At 35.8% G+C, this 16,169-nt stretch overlaps 1 protein-coding gene and 1 pseudogene across 10 annotated transcripts in view; one reads left to right on the top strand and one right to left on the bottom strand.

Annotated features, from left to right (window-relative positions):
- Positions 1 to 16,169, top strand: part of KYAT3 (kynurenine aminotransferase 3) — a 66,460-nt gene that overhangs the window by 38,589 nt on the left and 11,702 nt on the right. For all 10 annotated transcript variants that reach the window (XM_004469687.4, XM_004469689.5, XM_004469695.5 and 7 more), the window contains 4 exons: positions 5,173 to 5,262; positions 7,792 to 7,978; positions 13,243 to 13,316; positions 13,578 to 13,664. In XM_004469687.4, coding sequence (XP_004469744.1) covers positions 5,173 to 5,262; positions 7,792 to 7,978; positions 13,243 to 13,316; positions 13,578 to 13,664 — 438 coding nt within the window. The remainder of the gene's footprint in view (positions 1 to 5,172; positions 5,263 to 7,791; positions 7,979 to 13,242; positions 13,317 to 13,577; positions 13,665 to 16,169) is intronic.
- Positions 5,608 to 6,216, bottom strand: LOC139439554 (ras-related protein Rap-1A pseudogene; annotated as a pseudogene).

Consider the following 16,169-nt stretch of genomic DNA (forward strand, 5'->3'; position numbering starts at 1 on the left):
TGACCTTATTTTGGAGGAGGGGTTAATCATTTCTTTAAAAATAAAGAAAATCAGATATTTTTTTCATTTTACAGGTTATCAACTAATAACACTTTTCTTTGCAAAGACTTTTCAGATTGCTGCATATTAATATAAAAGGAGAAAAAATAATAATGGGTAATAGTTTAGCATTTACTATGTGCCAGGAACTGTTCTAAGTGCTTTACATTTATTAATTCCTTTTGTTCTCATAACCACATTATGAACTGGGTACAATTATTTTCCCACTTTACAGATGATAAAACTAAAGTACAGGGAAGTTATTAATAAACATTTAACTGAGGTTATACTGCTAATAAATTCACGCCTGCACAAGCAGTAGAACCTATGCACGTAACACTGTATTATTTATTAAAATAGAATTTATCCAGTTGTAACCCAGTTTTCCACCAACCTCACCTATTGTGAGCATGGCTAAGAAACAGAATATAAAAAATAAGGCCTGCAGAGAGAGAGGCAAGATGTTGGCATAACAGAGAGTTCCAAGAGTCAACCCTTTCTACAGTGCAGTTAGTAATCAGCCAGAAGCTATCTCAATCACTTGTTTGGGAGCCTCAGGAGACCAGAAAAGCACACTGCAGCCTCCTAGGAAGAACAGATGGAGGCTGACCATCTGTGATGAAGATTCCATGCTGTGGAGACTGGTTACTGGGGCAGGATGCATCAGGAGCTGCTCCCTGGCTGGAGTTGGAAGCTCTATTTCACAAAACCAGGGGAGGAAGAAAGCCAGGCACCATGTTTAGCTATTGATTAGTAAATTTGGCTGGCTAAAGTCCAATCCTACTGCTTAGACTATTACCCACACCTGCAGGAAGGAAGGTAGACAGAGCTGCATCAGTCTCTCCAGGCAGCTGTAGTCACTTTTGGCCCACACAGACTAGATTTTTGCACATACCTGTGTCTCCATTCCTGCCCCTGACAAGAGAGAGAGGTGGGCAGAACTTCATCAGCTCTTGAAGCAACACAGGCAGCTTAAGCCTGCATGTCATACAATACCAACTGCACCCTCAGCTCCGCCTTCATCCCTGACAAGGGATAAATGGTAAGAAACAGTTGAATAGAAGCTGAAAAATTCACATTAGCTAAACATGATGTAATATTAAGTCCCAAAATAATTTGAACCAAGTATCAAAGAGGAACTTTAGCACAAAGCCAATCAATAGGAAAGCTCTAGACTAAAGTTTGTTTTGTCTCAGGCATGCATGGGTGGTTCAACTCTAGAAAATCAATACACCACATTAATAAATGGGAGAAGAAAAATTACATGATCATCTCAGTTGACATAGTAAAGGCATTTTACAAAATATAGCATCCTTATTTTGATAAAAACACTGTGAAAGATAGGAATAGAAGTAAACTTTTTCAACATGAAAAAGGGTGTACATGAAAAATCCACAGCTAACATTGTACTCAATGGTGAAATACTGAAAACTTTCCTGTTCAGATTGGGAACAAGAAAAGGATGGCTACTGTCACCACTATTGTTCAATATAGTGCTAGAGGATCAATTAGACAAAAATAAGTAAATAAAAAGCATCTAAATTGGAAAACAAGAAGAAAAACTTTCACTATTCACAGATGATATGATTCTATAACTACAAAGTCCTGGAAAATCTACAACAAAGCTACTAGAACTAATAAATGAGTTTGGCAGAGTTGTGCAATACAAGATTAATATGCAAAAATTGGAAAGCAGATGTGTTTCAACTGATGGCATGTCCATCTCCCATATGGAGGGTCCAGGGTTCAATCCCCAGGGCTTCCTGACCCATGTGGTAAGCCGGCCCACGCACAGTGCTGCCGCACGCAAGGCCCCCGTGTAGGGGTGCCCCACGCGCAAGATGTGTGCCCTGCAATGAGAGCCACCCTGTGTGAAAAAACACAGCCCACCCAGGAGTGGCGCCACACACACCATGGAGAGCTGATACAGCAAGATGACACAACAAAAAAGAGATGCAGATTCCCAGTGCCACCTGATATTGCAAGTGGACGCAGAAGAACACACAGTGAATAGACACAGAGAGCAGACAATGGTGGGGAAGGGGAGAGAAATAAATCTTAAAAAAATATATATGCAAAAATCAGTAGTGCTTCTACACACTAGTAGTGAGCAGTCTGAGGAGGAAGTCAGGAAAAAATTCCATTTGCAATAGGAACTAAAGTAATCAGATATTTAGGAATGAACTTAACCAAGGATGTAAAGGAACTATATTCAGAAAACTACAATGCATTGCTAAAAGAAATCAAAGATGACCTAAATTCAAGGAAGTACATTCTGTGTTCATGGATTAGAAGACTAAATATCATTCAAATGTCACTTCTATCCAAATTTATTTACAGATTCAATGCAATCCCAATAAAAACTCCAACAGCCTTTTTTGGAGAAGTAGAAAAGTCAATTATGAAATTTATTTGGAAGGGTTAAAAGGCCTTGAATAGCCAGGAACAACATCTTTTAAAAGGAAAAACCAAGTTGGAAGATTCTCACTTCCTAATTTAAATCATAGTGCCTAGGTATAGTGGTAAAATAGCATGGTACTTGCATGAAGATAGACTATCAGACTAATGGGACTGAAATGAGTGTTAAGAAATAGACTTTCATATTTATGGTAAATTGATTTTGACAAGGCTATCAAGGCCACACAACTGGGTCAGAACAGTCAACTCAACAAATGGTGCTGGGAGAACTGGAATCCATATCCCAACAAAAGAAAGATGACTCCTATTTCACACTTTATACAAAAATTATTTCACAGCGGATCAAAGTCCTAAATATAATAGCTAGAACCATAAAACTCCTAGAAGAAAATGTAGGGAAACATATTCAAGAGTTGGTGGTAGATGATGGTTTCTTAAATCTTACACCCAAAGCACAAGCAACAAAGGAAAAAATGGATAAACAGGACCTTCTCAAAATTAAACACTTTTGAGGTTCAAAGGACTTTTCAAGAAAATGAAAAGGCAGCCTGCTCAATTGGAGAAAATATTTGAAAACCACCTATCTGATAAGAGTTTGATTTCCATTCTATATAAAAAGATTATACAACTCAACAATAAAAGAGCAATAAATCCCATTATAAAATGGCCAAAAGACTTAAATAGATATTTCTACAAAGAAGAAATGTAAATGGCCAAACAGCACGTGAAATAAAAAATAAGACAAAAACGAACAACAAAAAAAAACAAACAAAAAGCACATGGAAAGATGTTCAATACCACTAACTGTTAGGGAAATGCAAATCAAAGATACAATGAGATATCATTTCACTTATTATCGAATGGCCATTATTTAAAAAACAGAAAATGATCACTTGCTAGAGAGAATGTGGGGAGATAGGAACACTCCTATACTGTTGGTGGGAACGTAGAATAGTGCAACCTCTGTAGAAGACAGTTTGGCATTTCTTTAGGAAGCTAAATATAGATCTGCTGTATGATCCAGCAATCCTGCTACTAGAAATATACGAAAATGGATGCAAACTGACTTTTGCACAATGATGTTCATAGCATAATTATTCACAATTGCCAAATGATGAAAATAACCCAAGTGTCCATCAACCAATGAATGGGTAAACAAAATGTGGCATATGCATACAATGAAACACTATGCTGCTGTAAAAAGAAACAGTATGCTGCTATGACAACATGGATGAACCTTGAAGACATTATTGTGAGTGAAATAAGCCAGACATAAAAGGACAAATATTGTATGGCTCACTAATAGGAACTAAATATGATGAGTTAATGCATGGAGTTAAAATCTAAAATATAGGTTACTTAGGGGATAAGATGTGGGCTGACAAGAGTTAGTGATATTTAATATATGTCAGGTTTTTAGTGAGGTTGATTGTAATTGTGTGGAAATGGATAGAGTTGATGGTAACACATAATAGTGAGTTTAACTAAAATTGCTGTTTTATAAACATGATTGTGGCTGAAGGAGGTAGTCTAGGGATATAAATGTTAATTGAAAGAAAGCTAGAGAATAATCTAGGGACTGTATAACATAGTGAACATGGTGGTGGACGAGGATTGGTTAATAGTACAAATGAGGATTGGTTAATTGTAGAAATGTTCTTCTATAAACTAGAACAAATACACATCACTATTAAGAGGTATTAAGGATATGGTAATATAAAGGAAAATTACAATTATGTAACTTATGGACTCTAGTTAGCAGCAATATTGTAAAATTCGTGCATCAAGGCAAAGAAGATACTATATCAATGCTGAGTCAGTTCTATTGTTCTATTGGAGTAAGAAAAATGTTCTCAAATTAACTGAAGTGATGACAGCAGAACTCTGTGATGAAACTGAGAGCCACTGAGTGTACGGAGTGTACAAGGCATTGGGGACCATATAACACAATGAACCATGTGGTGGATGATGGACTGTGGTTAACAGTACAAATATAACAGCAGTCTCTGATGAACTATAACAGATGTACAATTCTAATACATGATGTTAATAATAGGGTGGTTTATGCAAAAAATACACCAAATGTAAGCTTTGCACCATAGTTAGCAGTATTATTTTGATGATGTTCTTGTATAATTTGTAGCAAATGTTCCACAACAGTGAAAGGTGTGTGTGTGGTGGAGCAACATATGGGATTCTGCATCTTATGCATGATTGTTTTATAAGCTTACAATTTTGCTAATAAAAAAATCAAAACAAAAAAAATGAATGTATCTGATTGTAACTTAATTATCTACCAACCTCACTTATCCTGAGAATGGCTAAGAACAGAGAATATGAAAAATAAGGCCTGTAGGACCAAAAGTCTATTTTAATTATTGTTCAGAGTTACTTTATCTATATATTATTCAAACAAGCTTTGTTACCAGTTCTTAGACCTCCAGGTTATCAGAAGGAGCTAATTAGAAGAGGGAAGAAGGCTGATAATGATTGCAGGTGCTGTTTATTGTCTGAAGGTAGATTAGTGACTCTAGTTGGAGGTTTTTCCACAAAAGAACAATATTGAAATGAGTCCAGCTACTAATACTGTATTGCCTTCGTAGTGTGAACAGTTTATGAGTGCATTATTATTAATTATTAAATCCCCCAGATTGGGTATATGCAATTAGTTTTATTTTTTGATTCCTGCTTTTCTCTTTTCCTTTCCTTTCCCAGCTTGGCTGGTCCATTGGTCCTAATCATTTGATCAAACATTTACAGACAGTTCAACAAAATACTATCTATACTTGTGCAACTCCTTTACAGGTAGGTGTCTTAGTAATTTGAGGTTTAATCTTGGCCTTTTGGTGAAGGTTATTATTTTATTGTATTTATTTTTTTCTTTTTTAGAGTAAGTATGTTTATTTTCACATCTGTTATAACTGCTGTTGCAAAGGAGAAATACTATTGTCTTATTTTCCAAGAGATATACACAGAGCAATTTTTTTCTCCAGGGAACTTGTGCAAACCAATATAAGATCTAAATTCTTCACATAATATATAAAACAGGAGAAGCCTCTTCGGATTTATTTTTTGAAGTCTGGAATGCTGGCACTTTCCAGTTAGGCAACAGTTCTTCAGTCCTGTAATCTGGCTCAGAGCTGCTTCTTACTATGGGTCTAGAGCAGCAAGACATGATTTCTTTTTTGGCTTCTTCTTTTCCACTGGTGTTTTCCTATTTATCTGTCTGACCAGATCATAAAATACTCATTAACATTGATCTTTGACTTTGCAGAAAGTTCTAAAAAGGCACAGTTACACCACTGTCTTGCTAAATTTTGGCCCTGTTCTTTGCCAACAACGCACTCATCTTCCAGGTCACATTTATTGCCAACCAAAATCATTGGAACATCTGTGTCCTTAACCCATAAAATCTGTTCTCTCAGGTCCTATAAGTCATTAAATGTGGACTGAGCTGTAATAGAATATACTAGTGTAAACCCTTGGCCATTCTTCATATACAAATCCCTCTTCACTGTAAATTGCTCTGTCCTGTTATATCCAGGATTTTGAGCATACACACGTTGGCAATCCACTTCAACTTGCTTTCTGTAGGAACTTTCTATCATTGGATCATATTTTTCAACAAACATTCCCTGAATGAACTCAACTGGCAAAGCAGACTTCCCCATGCCTCCTGAACCAAGGACCACTAGTTTGTACTCACGCATGGTGTGGTCTGTTTAAATACTGACAATCCCCCCGATCCGGCGCCTCCTCCTCCTCTCCTCTCCTCCTCTCAGCCGTGGATCCTGCCCAGGCTCTGTGCGGCGGTGGCGGCGGTGGCCTCGGGAGCAGCCGTTATTATTTTAATAATGCAGATTTCGATGGACTTAATGTCTTGCTTGAGCAGAGCTTCCTAATATAATTTCGGAATTTAGGGGAAGGAATGTATCACTGTCCTCAAGAATAGGGTTTTTCTATCCATCACATTTTAGCTTTGAACTCAAACATTGCTGGTGGGAGTACAGAGTGGTACAAACCCTTTGGAGAACTATGGCATCACCAATCAAAATTGCTACTTTCTGGGAATTTATCCTGAAGCTGTATCTGCACATGTGAGAAGTTAAGTATGTACATGGCTATTCATGGCAGAAGATGGGAAACATTCCATTGTTCATCTGTAAATAATTGGCTAAATAAGCCATGTTCTAACTACATGGCTTTATTTAGTGTCCTAGTGCGGCTGTAACAAATTGCCACAAATTCAGTGACTTAATAACACAAATTTATCATCTTATAGCTCAGGAGGTCAGAAGTCTGAAATGGGTTTTATGGGGCTAAAGTTAAGGTCTTGACAGAACTGTGATCCTTCTGGAGGCTGGAGGCCTTATACGAATGCTTATGATTACATTGGATCCACCCAGATAATCCAGGATAATTATCCCATCTCAAAATCATACCAAATCACATCTACATATTTTCTTTTGCCATGCAAGGTAGCATATTCACAGGTTCTGGGGCTTAGGACATGGGCATTTTTTGGGGGCAGGCATTATTTTTTTACCACGATGGCTGTTTTAAAAAAAGAGAGAATGAAGAAGCACTGTAATTACTGATATGGAAGAATTCATATCAGTTTGTACAGATCCTTGTTCTTTATGTATGCCTTGACATCTCCTTGTTTGCTCATTCCTGATCTTTTGCCTTCTTGGACACCTGCCTGATCCTTAAAAATGTTGGCATTTTCCCTTGACCCAGTTTCTCTCCTGGCTCTTCTAACTTGCCTAAAGAATGGTAGAGGAGTTGCTACACATGCTGCAATAGCTCATTTCTAATCACTGTTGCATTTAGACCATTTTCCTGGGGTATGAATGATTAGAGCGGGGATTTATACACCTCTGAGAAATGAGAGAGGGTACATTTCCTTCTCCATACAGTGGGTCAGCTTTCATTTCCACTACAGTCCTTCCAAGTAATGGGGAAAGGCTGACTAGTCTATTCTATAGTCATCTTTCAGAGGTAGATTTAGCAAGTCATTCTATAGCTCACCTCGACAGAAAATAACTTGATGTATTTTTGCTTCCAAGTAAGCCATCCTTAAATAACACCTCTTTCCAATTTGAATTTTCATGGTTCATTCTCAGTTCTTCACATTAGATTTATTCATGTCTATGATAACTGATTCCTTCATGGATAGTTTAACACAGGTTCACAGGAAACCAACTGTCATTTCCTGAGTGACCTTTTTGCCAATAATCTTATTCAGATAATCTGTATTTATTTTACCAATAAGCTAAACAATAAATAATGTTACCATATGTCCTTTCTACATTTTTCAATCTTAACACACAGGAAGCCTTGGCTCAAGCTTTTTGGATTGATATCAAGCGCATGGATGACCCAGAATGTTACTTTAATTCTCTGCCAAAAGAGTTAGAAGTAAAAAGAGATCGGATGGTCCATTTACTTGAAAGTGTTGGGCTAAAACCCATAGTTCCTGAGGGAGGATACTTCATCATCGCTGATGTGTCTTTGCTAGGTTTGTAAAGGTTTTTCTTATTTCAAAGATATGGAAATTTATGTGTGAGGTAATAGCAGAATTATGGAAAAGATGTCAAAGTTATATCTGCCTTTTAGCTATGGAAAAGCTATGGATTTTTACAAGGTCAGTGCTTTTTTTTTTTAACAATTATTTTTACTCATGAGTCCTCTACCTTGATTGTTATTACATGGTTATGGAGTCAGTGTTGTTCTAGATAGTCTATGAAACAGAATTTGCTGTCATCTTGTTCTGGTGTGTCATTAAAAATGCAAGTACTTGAAGTTTTATATTTATTTACCTTGTGTTTATTTGGGTAAAATTTTAGTTTCTTTTTCACTAAAAAAAAAATACTATTTTGTTAGAAATATATGATTTCCAGAAATTTTGAAGTCATGGGAGAATATTTGCCATTTCAGGATATATGAAATTAAGCAAAGAAAGAAAATAACATTTATTAAGGGCTAATGGTGTGCCAAGCACCCAAAATACTCTGACGAAAGCACTGTTAGCTCTGTTTCTACAGAGGAAAAGTTGTAAAAAGTTTTCAATAACTTGTCTGAAAAAAATTTGAAAATTTAAAAAAATAAAAAATTAATTTATGAAGAAATATTGAACTAACAGTAAAATATAAAGGAGTAACATACTGTATTATTATTATATACTTGTTATAATTAGTAGCAAATGGTTCACAACAGTGCAAGGTGTTGTTGGTAGTCTGGTATATCAGAGCACTATATGATGTCATGCATGTTTGTTTTGTAAGTTCACAACTTATACTATTCACATATTGTTTATGTATGTTCAAGTATGAGTGATATAGTTCAATAAATTTTTTTAAATAAGAAAAAAAAATAACTTGCCTGAAGTCACACAGCTAGATTTTTAAAATAATACTATCTCCAAAAAGTAATGGACCTTTACATTACCTCAGGCTGTTATATTAAATATAATTTTAATATGCCATATAAATGTAAAGTTAGAATCATGATCATGTTTTATATATAACATACATGTATATTACTTATAACGGAGAACATGTTATAACTGTAATGTGAACAGTAGTAAATTTAGAGGTACTGGGGTTGGGGATGAACTTGGGATCTCGTATATAGGAAGCCAGTGCCCAATCACTGAGCTACATACATCAGCTCCCTTGAGTTGTTTTTTTGTTTGTTTGTTTGCTTGTTGTTTGCTTTTTTGTTTTTAGGAGGCACCAGGGACAAACCCAGGACCTCCCATGTGGGAAGCAGACACTCACTGCTTGAGCCACATCTGCTCCCAGCATAATTTATTCTGACAAAAATTACAGCCATCCTAAATGGTTTCAAATTTTTTAAAGTTTTATTACAGTGAAGTTATGTGACACTGAATTTGAAAAATTGAAAAGCCTCTTATTTATAGCAAATATTAGGAAGCTGAGAAGAAGAAACTTTCAATTTCATAACAAAACAATGATTATTAGAGTGGTTTTTAACTTTATATTTCATGTAGGAATTTTTTCTAATCTTCCTGATGTTAGCAAGAAGATTACTTCTTGTAATATTTCATTATCATCCCCACAGATTTCAGGGAAAAGAGGTTGTGTTCAGATTGAAGGAAGTTTCTCTTTCCTTCCACAAATGCTCATTGCTTCATTCACTGTGAGAGAAGCAGAGGCCGTAGCAAGTAGAAGTTTGGCAGTCCTATTACCACAGAGCTGTATTTGGCACAAACCTAACCCCTTCAGATGTTCTATATCCTGAGATTTGGAAAGCACTTTTACTACATTGGGTCTAAATGTACAGCTCATTTCATGGAATGATAAAAAAGATATTACATGGTTTTCATCTCATGTTTTTGCCTTTGAGTCAGAATTGCACAAGATTTTCAACCTGAATTGCTTTTGGTTTATATTCAAAATGATTTATACTTCATCTGCTTCCAAAAAGAATTTGAGCTTTCTCACACTGAAAGTCCTTCTTTTCAATAATAAATAAATTGAGATGTTTAGATAGAAATAGAAAATCAATGTTACATAGCAGGAGAAAGGAGCAAGACATCTGGGTTCATATAATATTATAATTAGCATTAAGTTGAGACCTAACTTCTTGATAACAAAGGCAAGTGAAAAAATGGAATTTGTTACATAATTCGTAAATGGAAACTTAGCTTTTTATTTTTAAAGATTTATTTTATTTATTTCTCCCATCCCCCCCGCCTCCCCTATTCCCCCATTGTCTGCTCTCTGTGTCCATTAGCTGTGTGTTCTGTGTCTGCTTATATTCTCATTAGGTAGCTCTGGGAACTGATCCTTCCAGAGTGGGAGAGAGGCTATTACTTTCTTGTGCCACCTCAACTTCCTGTTCTGCTAGGTCTTATTTTCTCTCGTCTGTGTCTCTTGTTGCATCATTTTGCTGTGCCAGCTCTCTGCATTGGCCGGCACTCCTGTGCGGGGCAGCTTTCCCACACTGGGCGACATTCCCACACAGGGCGGCACTCCTGCACGGGGCGGCATTCCTGCGTGGGCTGGCACTCCACATAGGCCAGCTTGCCCTCACCAGTAGGCCTTGAGCATTGCACCCTGGACCGCCTATATGGTAGACGGGAGACCAATTGGTTGAGCCACATCCTTTATCCATTTCCCAGAAACTTAGCTTTTTAGGTAAGAAAAATTCTTTTCTGGAACCAAACTTTTTCAAGTAGTAAATTCAAATTTATTACATCGTGGCATTATACATCAAAAGGACCGTAATGCTTTTACTTGTATTATTGCATTGTTCTTAATTAGTTTCCCATTTTATCCTCAGTCAATCTATCCTGCACACAATATTAGCTCACTATTTAACTATCCCATCTTAGATTTTGATCTAGTGTGGTTGTAATTGGAGTGGAAAGAATTTGGGTTAGAAACCCTTTCTGATGATAGGAAATAAAATAAAATAACTTGTCCCTTCTTTATGGTCCTTCTGCTCACTTACACCCATGCTGGTGGTAATGGGAAAGCTATTAATGTCTATACCTCCTACATATGAAGACGTTTGTTTCAATTCACTTTTTTTTCTGTTCAGAATAATTTGAAATGAAGAAATCTTCCATGTACTAAAAGTTGGTCTCAAACTTTCATTTGATGACAGCTTGAGAATAAACTAAACCATAACATTCATGAACACAATTATTTTCCTTTACAGTTAATAACAATAGCTAACTGATTAATATTTGTTGAGCATTTATGATATTGGAGATATTGTGTGAAGAGATTGTTGCCATTATATCCTCTCTTGATAGAGGAGAAAGGTGAGACAGAAAGACAATCAAGTAATTTACGGAAGTTAATCACTTAATAAGTAGTAGCGCTGGGTTCTGAACCCAGAGATCCACATCCTAACCACCCAACTTCTCTGTCTTCTATACCAAGCAACTTTCCAGACCGCTGCACTTCATCCTAGAACTTAAAAGGGGACATTTGATTAGAAGACAAGCTGTTGAATAAGGAGATTATTGTAGTTGTTCTAGCAAGAAATAATATCCCAAATTATGGAAGAGATGGTGGGAATGCAGCAACCAGTTTTCATTCTCATGTGTTATTTAAATATGTTAATGCTATTATGATAAGGTCCAAACACTTAACCTTTAATAAAGAAATGTTTTATTTAGTTCCTTTGAGGATCTCTGGCTCACACAATTCAAAAGAAATAGATTCTAATTTCCTTCTAACTATAAACCTTGAAGATTTCTTTGTTCCCTTCTTTTTTTGAGCAGCATGGCAATAAACTCCTCTTTTCCAAGCTTTGCAGAAATAATTGAGTAGGATGATCAGTGTCAGTCATGCTTAGTTAATACCCTCCTGCTCTTCGTTCTACTCCCATAGTTACTTCTTTGTCTGGGTTATCTTTGTACCTTGAATATGCTACTCAATGTATACTTGTCACATGGAGTTTTTACATAATTTACAGTTGAACTTTTTTTAAGTTGTCATTTTTGTTAGGACCATACCTGAATTAAACACACATAAACACATATAACTTGCAATAGTGATTTATCCTCTCTGTTAATTTCCTCATCTGTAAAGTGAGAGTAGTAACTACCTCTCAGTATTGTAGTGAATACTAAATGAGAGACTAATGTAGCAGGCTAGCAATAAATGGGAGGTATATTATGAACATTTTATATGGATGTTTTTCATTCTCCTTAAAGCACAGGGTGGAATGGAAATAAAATAGTCAAGTAAAACATAGAGTCTTTTTCTTTAAATACAAGTTGAATTTTTTTCAGTGTTAAGGTTATTAAACAGTTGATTTTAAAAGACCCAGTAGTATTTAGTGGATAAAAGAAAGATTATAACTGCCTCAACTTATTTTTAAAACTAAGTCATAAAATTTTATTGAATGAAATAACTATCAGCATTAGTTTCTTTGGGACATTCAAAATGTTCTAAGATTACAACCAGTAAAACTGATACAACATGAAGTGTAGATTGTTGAAAATGAGTATCAGAGAAATATTTTGCATAGACCTTAAAGCAAGATTGAGGCAAGAGAAGAGCAGATGTAGTCTGTGGCTGAGCACCTGCTTCCCATGTACAAGGACCTGAGGTCAATCCCCGGTACCTCCTAAAAAAAATTTTTTTTTAATGGAAAAAAAAAGTTTAGGCAAGAGATAAGAATAGAAATACAAATTTGAAGTTTTTTCCAATTGAAAAAAATTTTTAAGTGTACTATATGAACTTAAGAGGTAAACAATAAGGATATCATTTGGAATTAAACATTCTCCTCAATAGACAATAATGTTAATTATTATTCAGAAATATGCTTTTCATTACTTATATGCTAGATACAAAGCTAGGAGTGAGGATATAGTAGACTGCAAAATAGTGGGCTTACAGTCTAGGCAATGTCTAATTGGAGATATAATTATACTGATGATTACTCTGTATGGAAATTTAGGTGTTATTTTCTTAATAAGGATCATAAAGTGTTTTATTATTTCGCGATTGAAAGGGCATACTCTTCTTCTCTTTCTTATTCTCTTCGCTGTTAAGAAGTGCACAAGCGATCTACCAGATGTATACTAAGTACTGCCTTCGCATATTAGTCAAGCTTATCTGTGAATTCCTCACTCTATCACATCCTGCACTATGAGACTCCAGCAGTTTCTGTGAATATCTACTAAGGAAATTCTGAACCAAACTGGTTTAAATCAGGAGAAAATCTCTGTCTTAATAGACTTAAATGAAGTGCATTTTGTCTTAAGTTAAGACTGTCTAGTTTCTATTGCTGTTTTAGATGCAGACCTCTCTGATATGAAGAACAATGAACCTTATGACTATAAATTTGTGAAGTGGATGACTAAAAATAAGGTATTGTTTATTGCCCTTTGTAATGTTGTGTTGTAATAATTTCATATGAAAAAACACTGACGACATGCTTTAAGACATGTTAACTGTAATTTTGTTAAATGATACTCCACTGGTGGTTATTTGGGGAATTTTAAAAACATTTTTCATTTTGGAAATTGTTGTGAATATTTAGAAATATATATTAGTTTCAATGTCTGTGGTCCTAAATTTAATATTTGAAATATACATAATACTCCTTGTATCTTCATATTTATTTTTCAGAAGCTGTCAGCCATTCCTGTTTCAGCATTTTGTAACTCGGAGACCAAATTACAGTTTGAGAAATTTGTGCGATTTTGCTTCATTAAAGTAAGTTCCCTGTTCTATCAAAATACATTTTTAATATCCTTCGTTCTGATTTATAAAGCACCCATTTTTATCTATTGTTAGGAATTAAATGCTCACATGCAATTTTTTTTTTAATGCTTGAATCATTTATTAGAGAAATGCAAATTAAAATCACAATGAGATACACACCCATTAGAATGGTTATAATTAAGAGACTGACCACACTAAGTTTTAGTGAGGAAATGAAGGAACTGAAACTCCCATGTACTACTAGTGGGAATGTAAAATGGCACAACTACCTGGGAAAACACTGTCAGTTTCTTAAAAGGTTAAACATACACCTACCAAATAATCAGTCATTCTACTCCTGGGTAGTTAGCCAAGAGAAATAAAAGCTTCTGTCCTTCCAAAGACATGTATATAAATGCTCACTGATTTATTAGTGATAGCTCCAAACTGGCTATACCTAAATATCCATCAATAAGTGAATCAATAAACATAAAGTAATATACCCATACAGCAGGCACTACCCAACAAATAAAAGGAATGAATTGTCAATATACACAACACCATGGCTGAATCTTTTAATAATTATGCAGTGGAAGAAGCCAGACTTAAAAGTATATAGACTGAGAGTGGGTGTAGCTCAGTGGTTGAGTGCCTGCTTTGCATGTACAAGGTCCTGGGTTCAATCCCCAGAATGTCCTAAAAAAAAAAGTATACAAACTGTATGATTCCATTTATATAAAATTCTAGGAAATGTCACATGCTTTTTTTTCAACTTTATTTTATACATTTAATAATTGAAAGTATAAACAAAAATTTGAAAGAGCACACAGTTGAATAAAAACATACATATCTCAATTAAATGTACTGGATACTTACAAAAAATTTTTAATAATACAATATGTTACACAGTATATTTGATTCATAGTAATGTAGTCGCACAATATTTGTCCTTTTGTGTCTGGCTTACTTTGCTCAACATGTCCTCCAATTTCATCTGTGAACATGCAATTTTTTAAGTTTTGGTTTGCTGCTATGAAATTAGCTGCCTACCTGTTATATATCCATCATACAATTGTTGTAAAATAACCAGAGAAATGATTGCAAGCCAAAAGCAGATTTGGCACAAAAATAGTTGGGATGCCCAGTGCAGTTTATTTGCTTGCTTAATCACAAGCTGTCAACACAACTGATATGCAATAACCAGTTCAAGGGCATTCAACACACAAGAGGTCTTGGGAACTGGTCTGGTCCGGTATCAGCAGAAGATCTAAAGCCATCAGCTGTGGGTGCTGTTGTGGTGGTGGTGAGGTAGCAAGAGGCCTTGCAGTGCAGCACAGGCCTTTGAGCTGGGAATCAGAGTCACCAGGTGTCAGCCTTCACTTGAAAGGCAGAGGAAGTGTCCCTTTGGTAGGTGTCAAGCAAATACTTATCAAATATGTGAATATCTGGTTATCATTTGTTACACAAACATGTTTTTCTCAATTTGTTTACATTATAAATGTAGTTAACATGTTTACAGTGTTTTGGGAATTCAAGACCATTAATATCATTCTAGTACATACCACTACCAGAAAAAAACTCTACAATATTTAAAAGTAGACAACATAATCCAGGCTCCTATCTCGTAATTACAATGTACAGCATACAATAAAAAAATTACTATACATGTGAAGACTCGAAATGTGACCTGAAAATATTGCCATAATGAATGAACAAAAACTCTAAAAATTAAATGGAATGCCAGAACTTAGAACTATAATATCTGATATGAGAAATTTATGGGGCTTAACAGAGGATTGGAGATGTCAGACAAAAAGTTCTACCTGAATACAGATCCATAGAAACTGCGCAAACTAAAAAGAGAAAAAATTATTTTTGAGAAATGAACAGCGCTTCAGAGATCTATGAGACAATATTGAGTGTTTTTAGCTTGCATGTAATTGGAGTACCAGAAAGAGGGAAGAGAATGTGGCAGAAAACATTTTAAGAAATAATGGGGGAAGCAAATGTGGCTCAAGCAATTGGGCTCCCATCTATAATATAGGAGGTCCAGGATTTGATGCCCAGGGCCTCCTGGTGAGGGCAAGCTGGCCCATGTGGCGAGTTGGCCCATACAGAGTGCTGGCCTGCATGGACTGCTGGCCTGTGCAGCACACTGCCCCGTGCAGGAGTGCTGGCCCACGTGGAGAGCTGACACAGCAAGATGATGAAACAAAAAGAGACAGAGGAGAGACAATAAGAGACACAGCAGACCAGGGAACTGAGGTGGCACAAGAGAATGATCGCCTCTCTCCCACTGCAGAAGGTCCCAGGATTGGTTCCTGGATCTGCCTAATGAGAATACAAGCAGACACAGAAGAACATACAGCAAATAGACACAGAAAGCAAACAACGGGGGGAGGGGGAGGCCAGGAAGGTAGGGTGACAGAATAAGTAAAAGAAATCTTTTTTTTTTAAAAAAAAGAAAGCCCAAAATTTCCCCATATTTGGTAAAAAGCATCAATATACAGATCTAAA

This window comes from Dasypus novemcinctus, chromosome 9 (genome assembly GCF_030445035.2).
Source record: "Dasypus novemcinctus isolate mDasNov1 chromosome 9, mDasNov1.1.hap2, whole genome shotgun sequence".
NCBI classification, from domain to species: domain Eukaryota; kingdom Metazoa; phylum Chordata; class Mammalia; order Cingulata; family Dasypodidae; genus Dasypus; species Dasypus novemcinctus.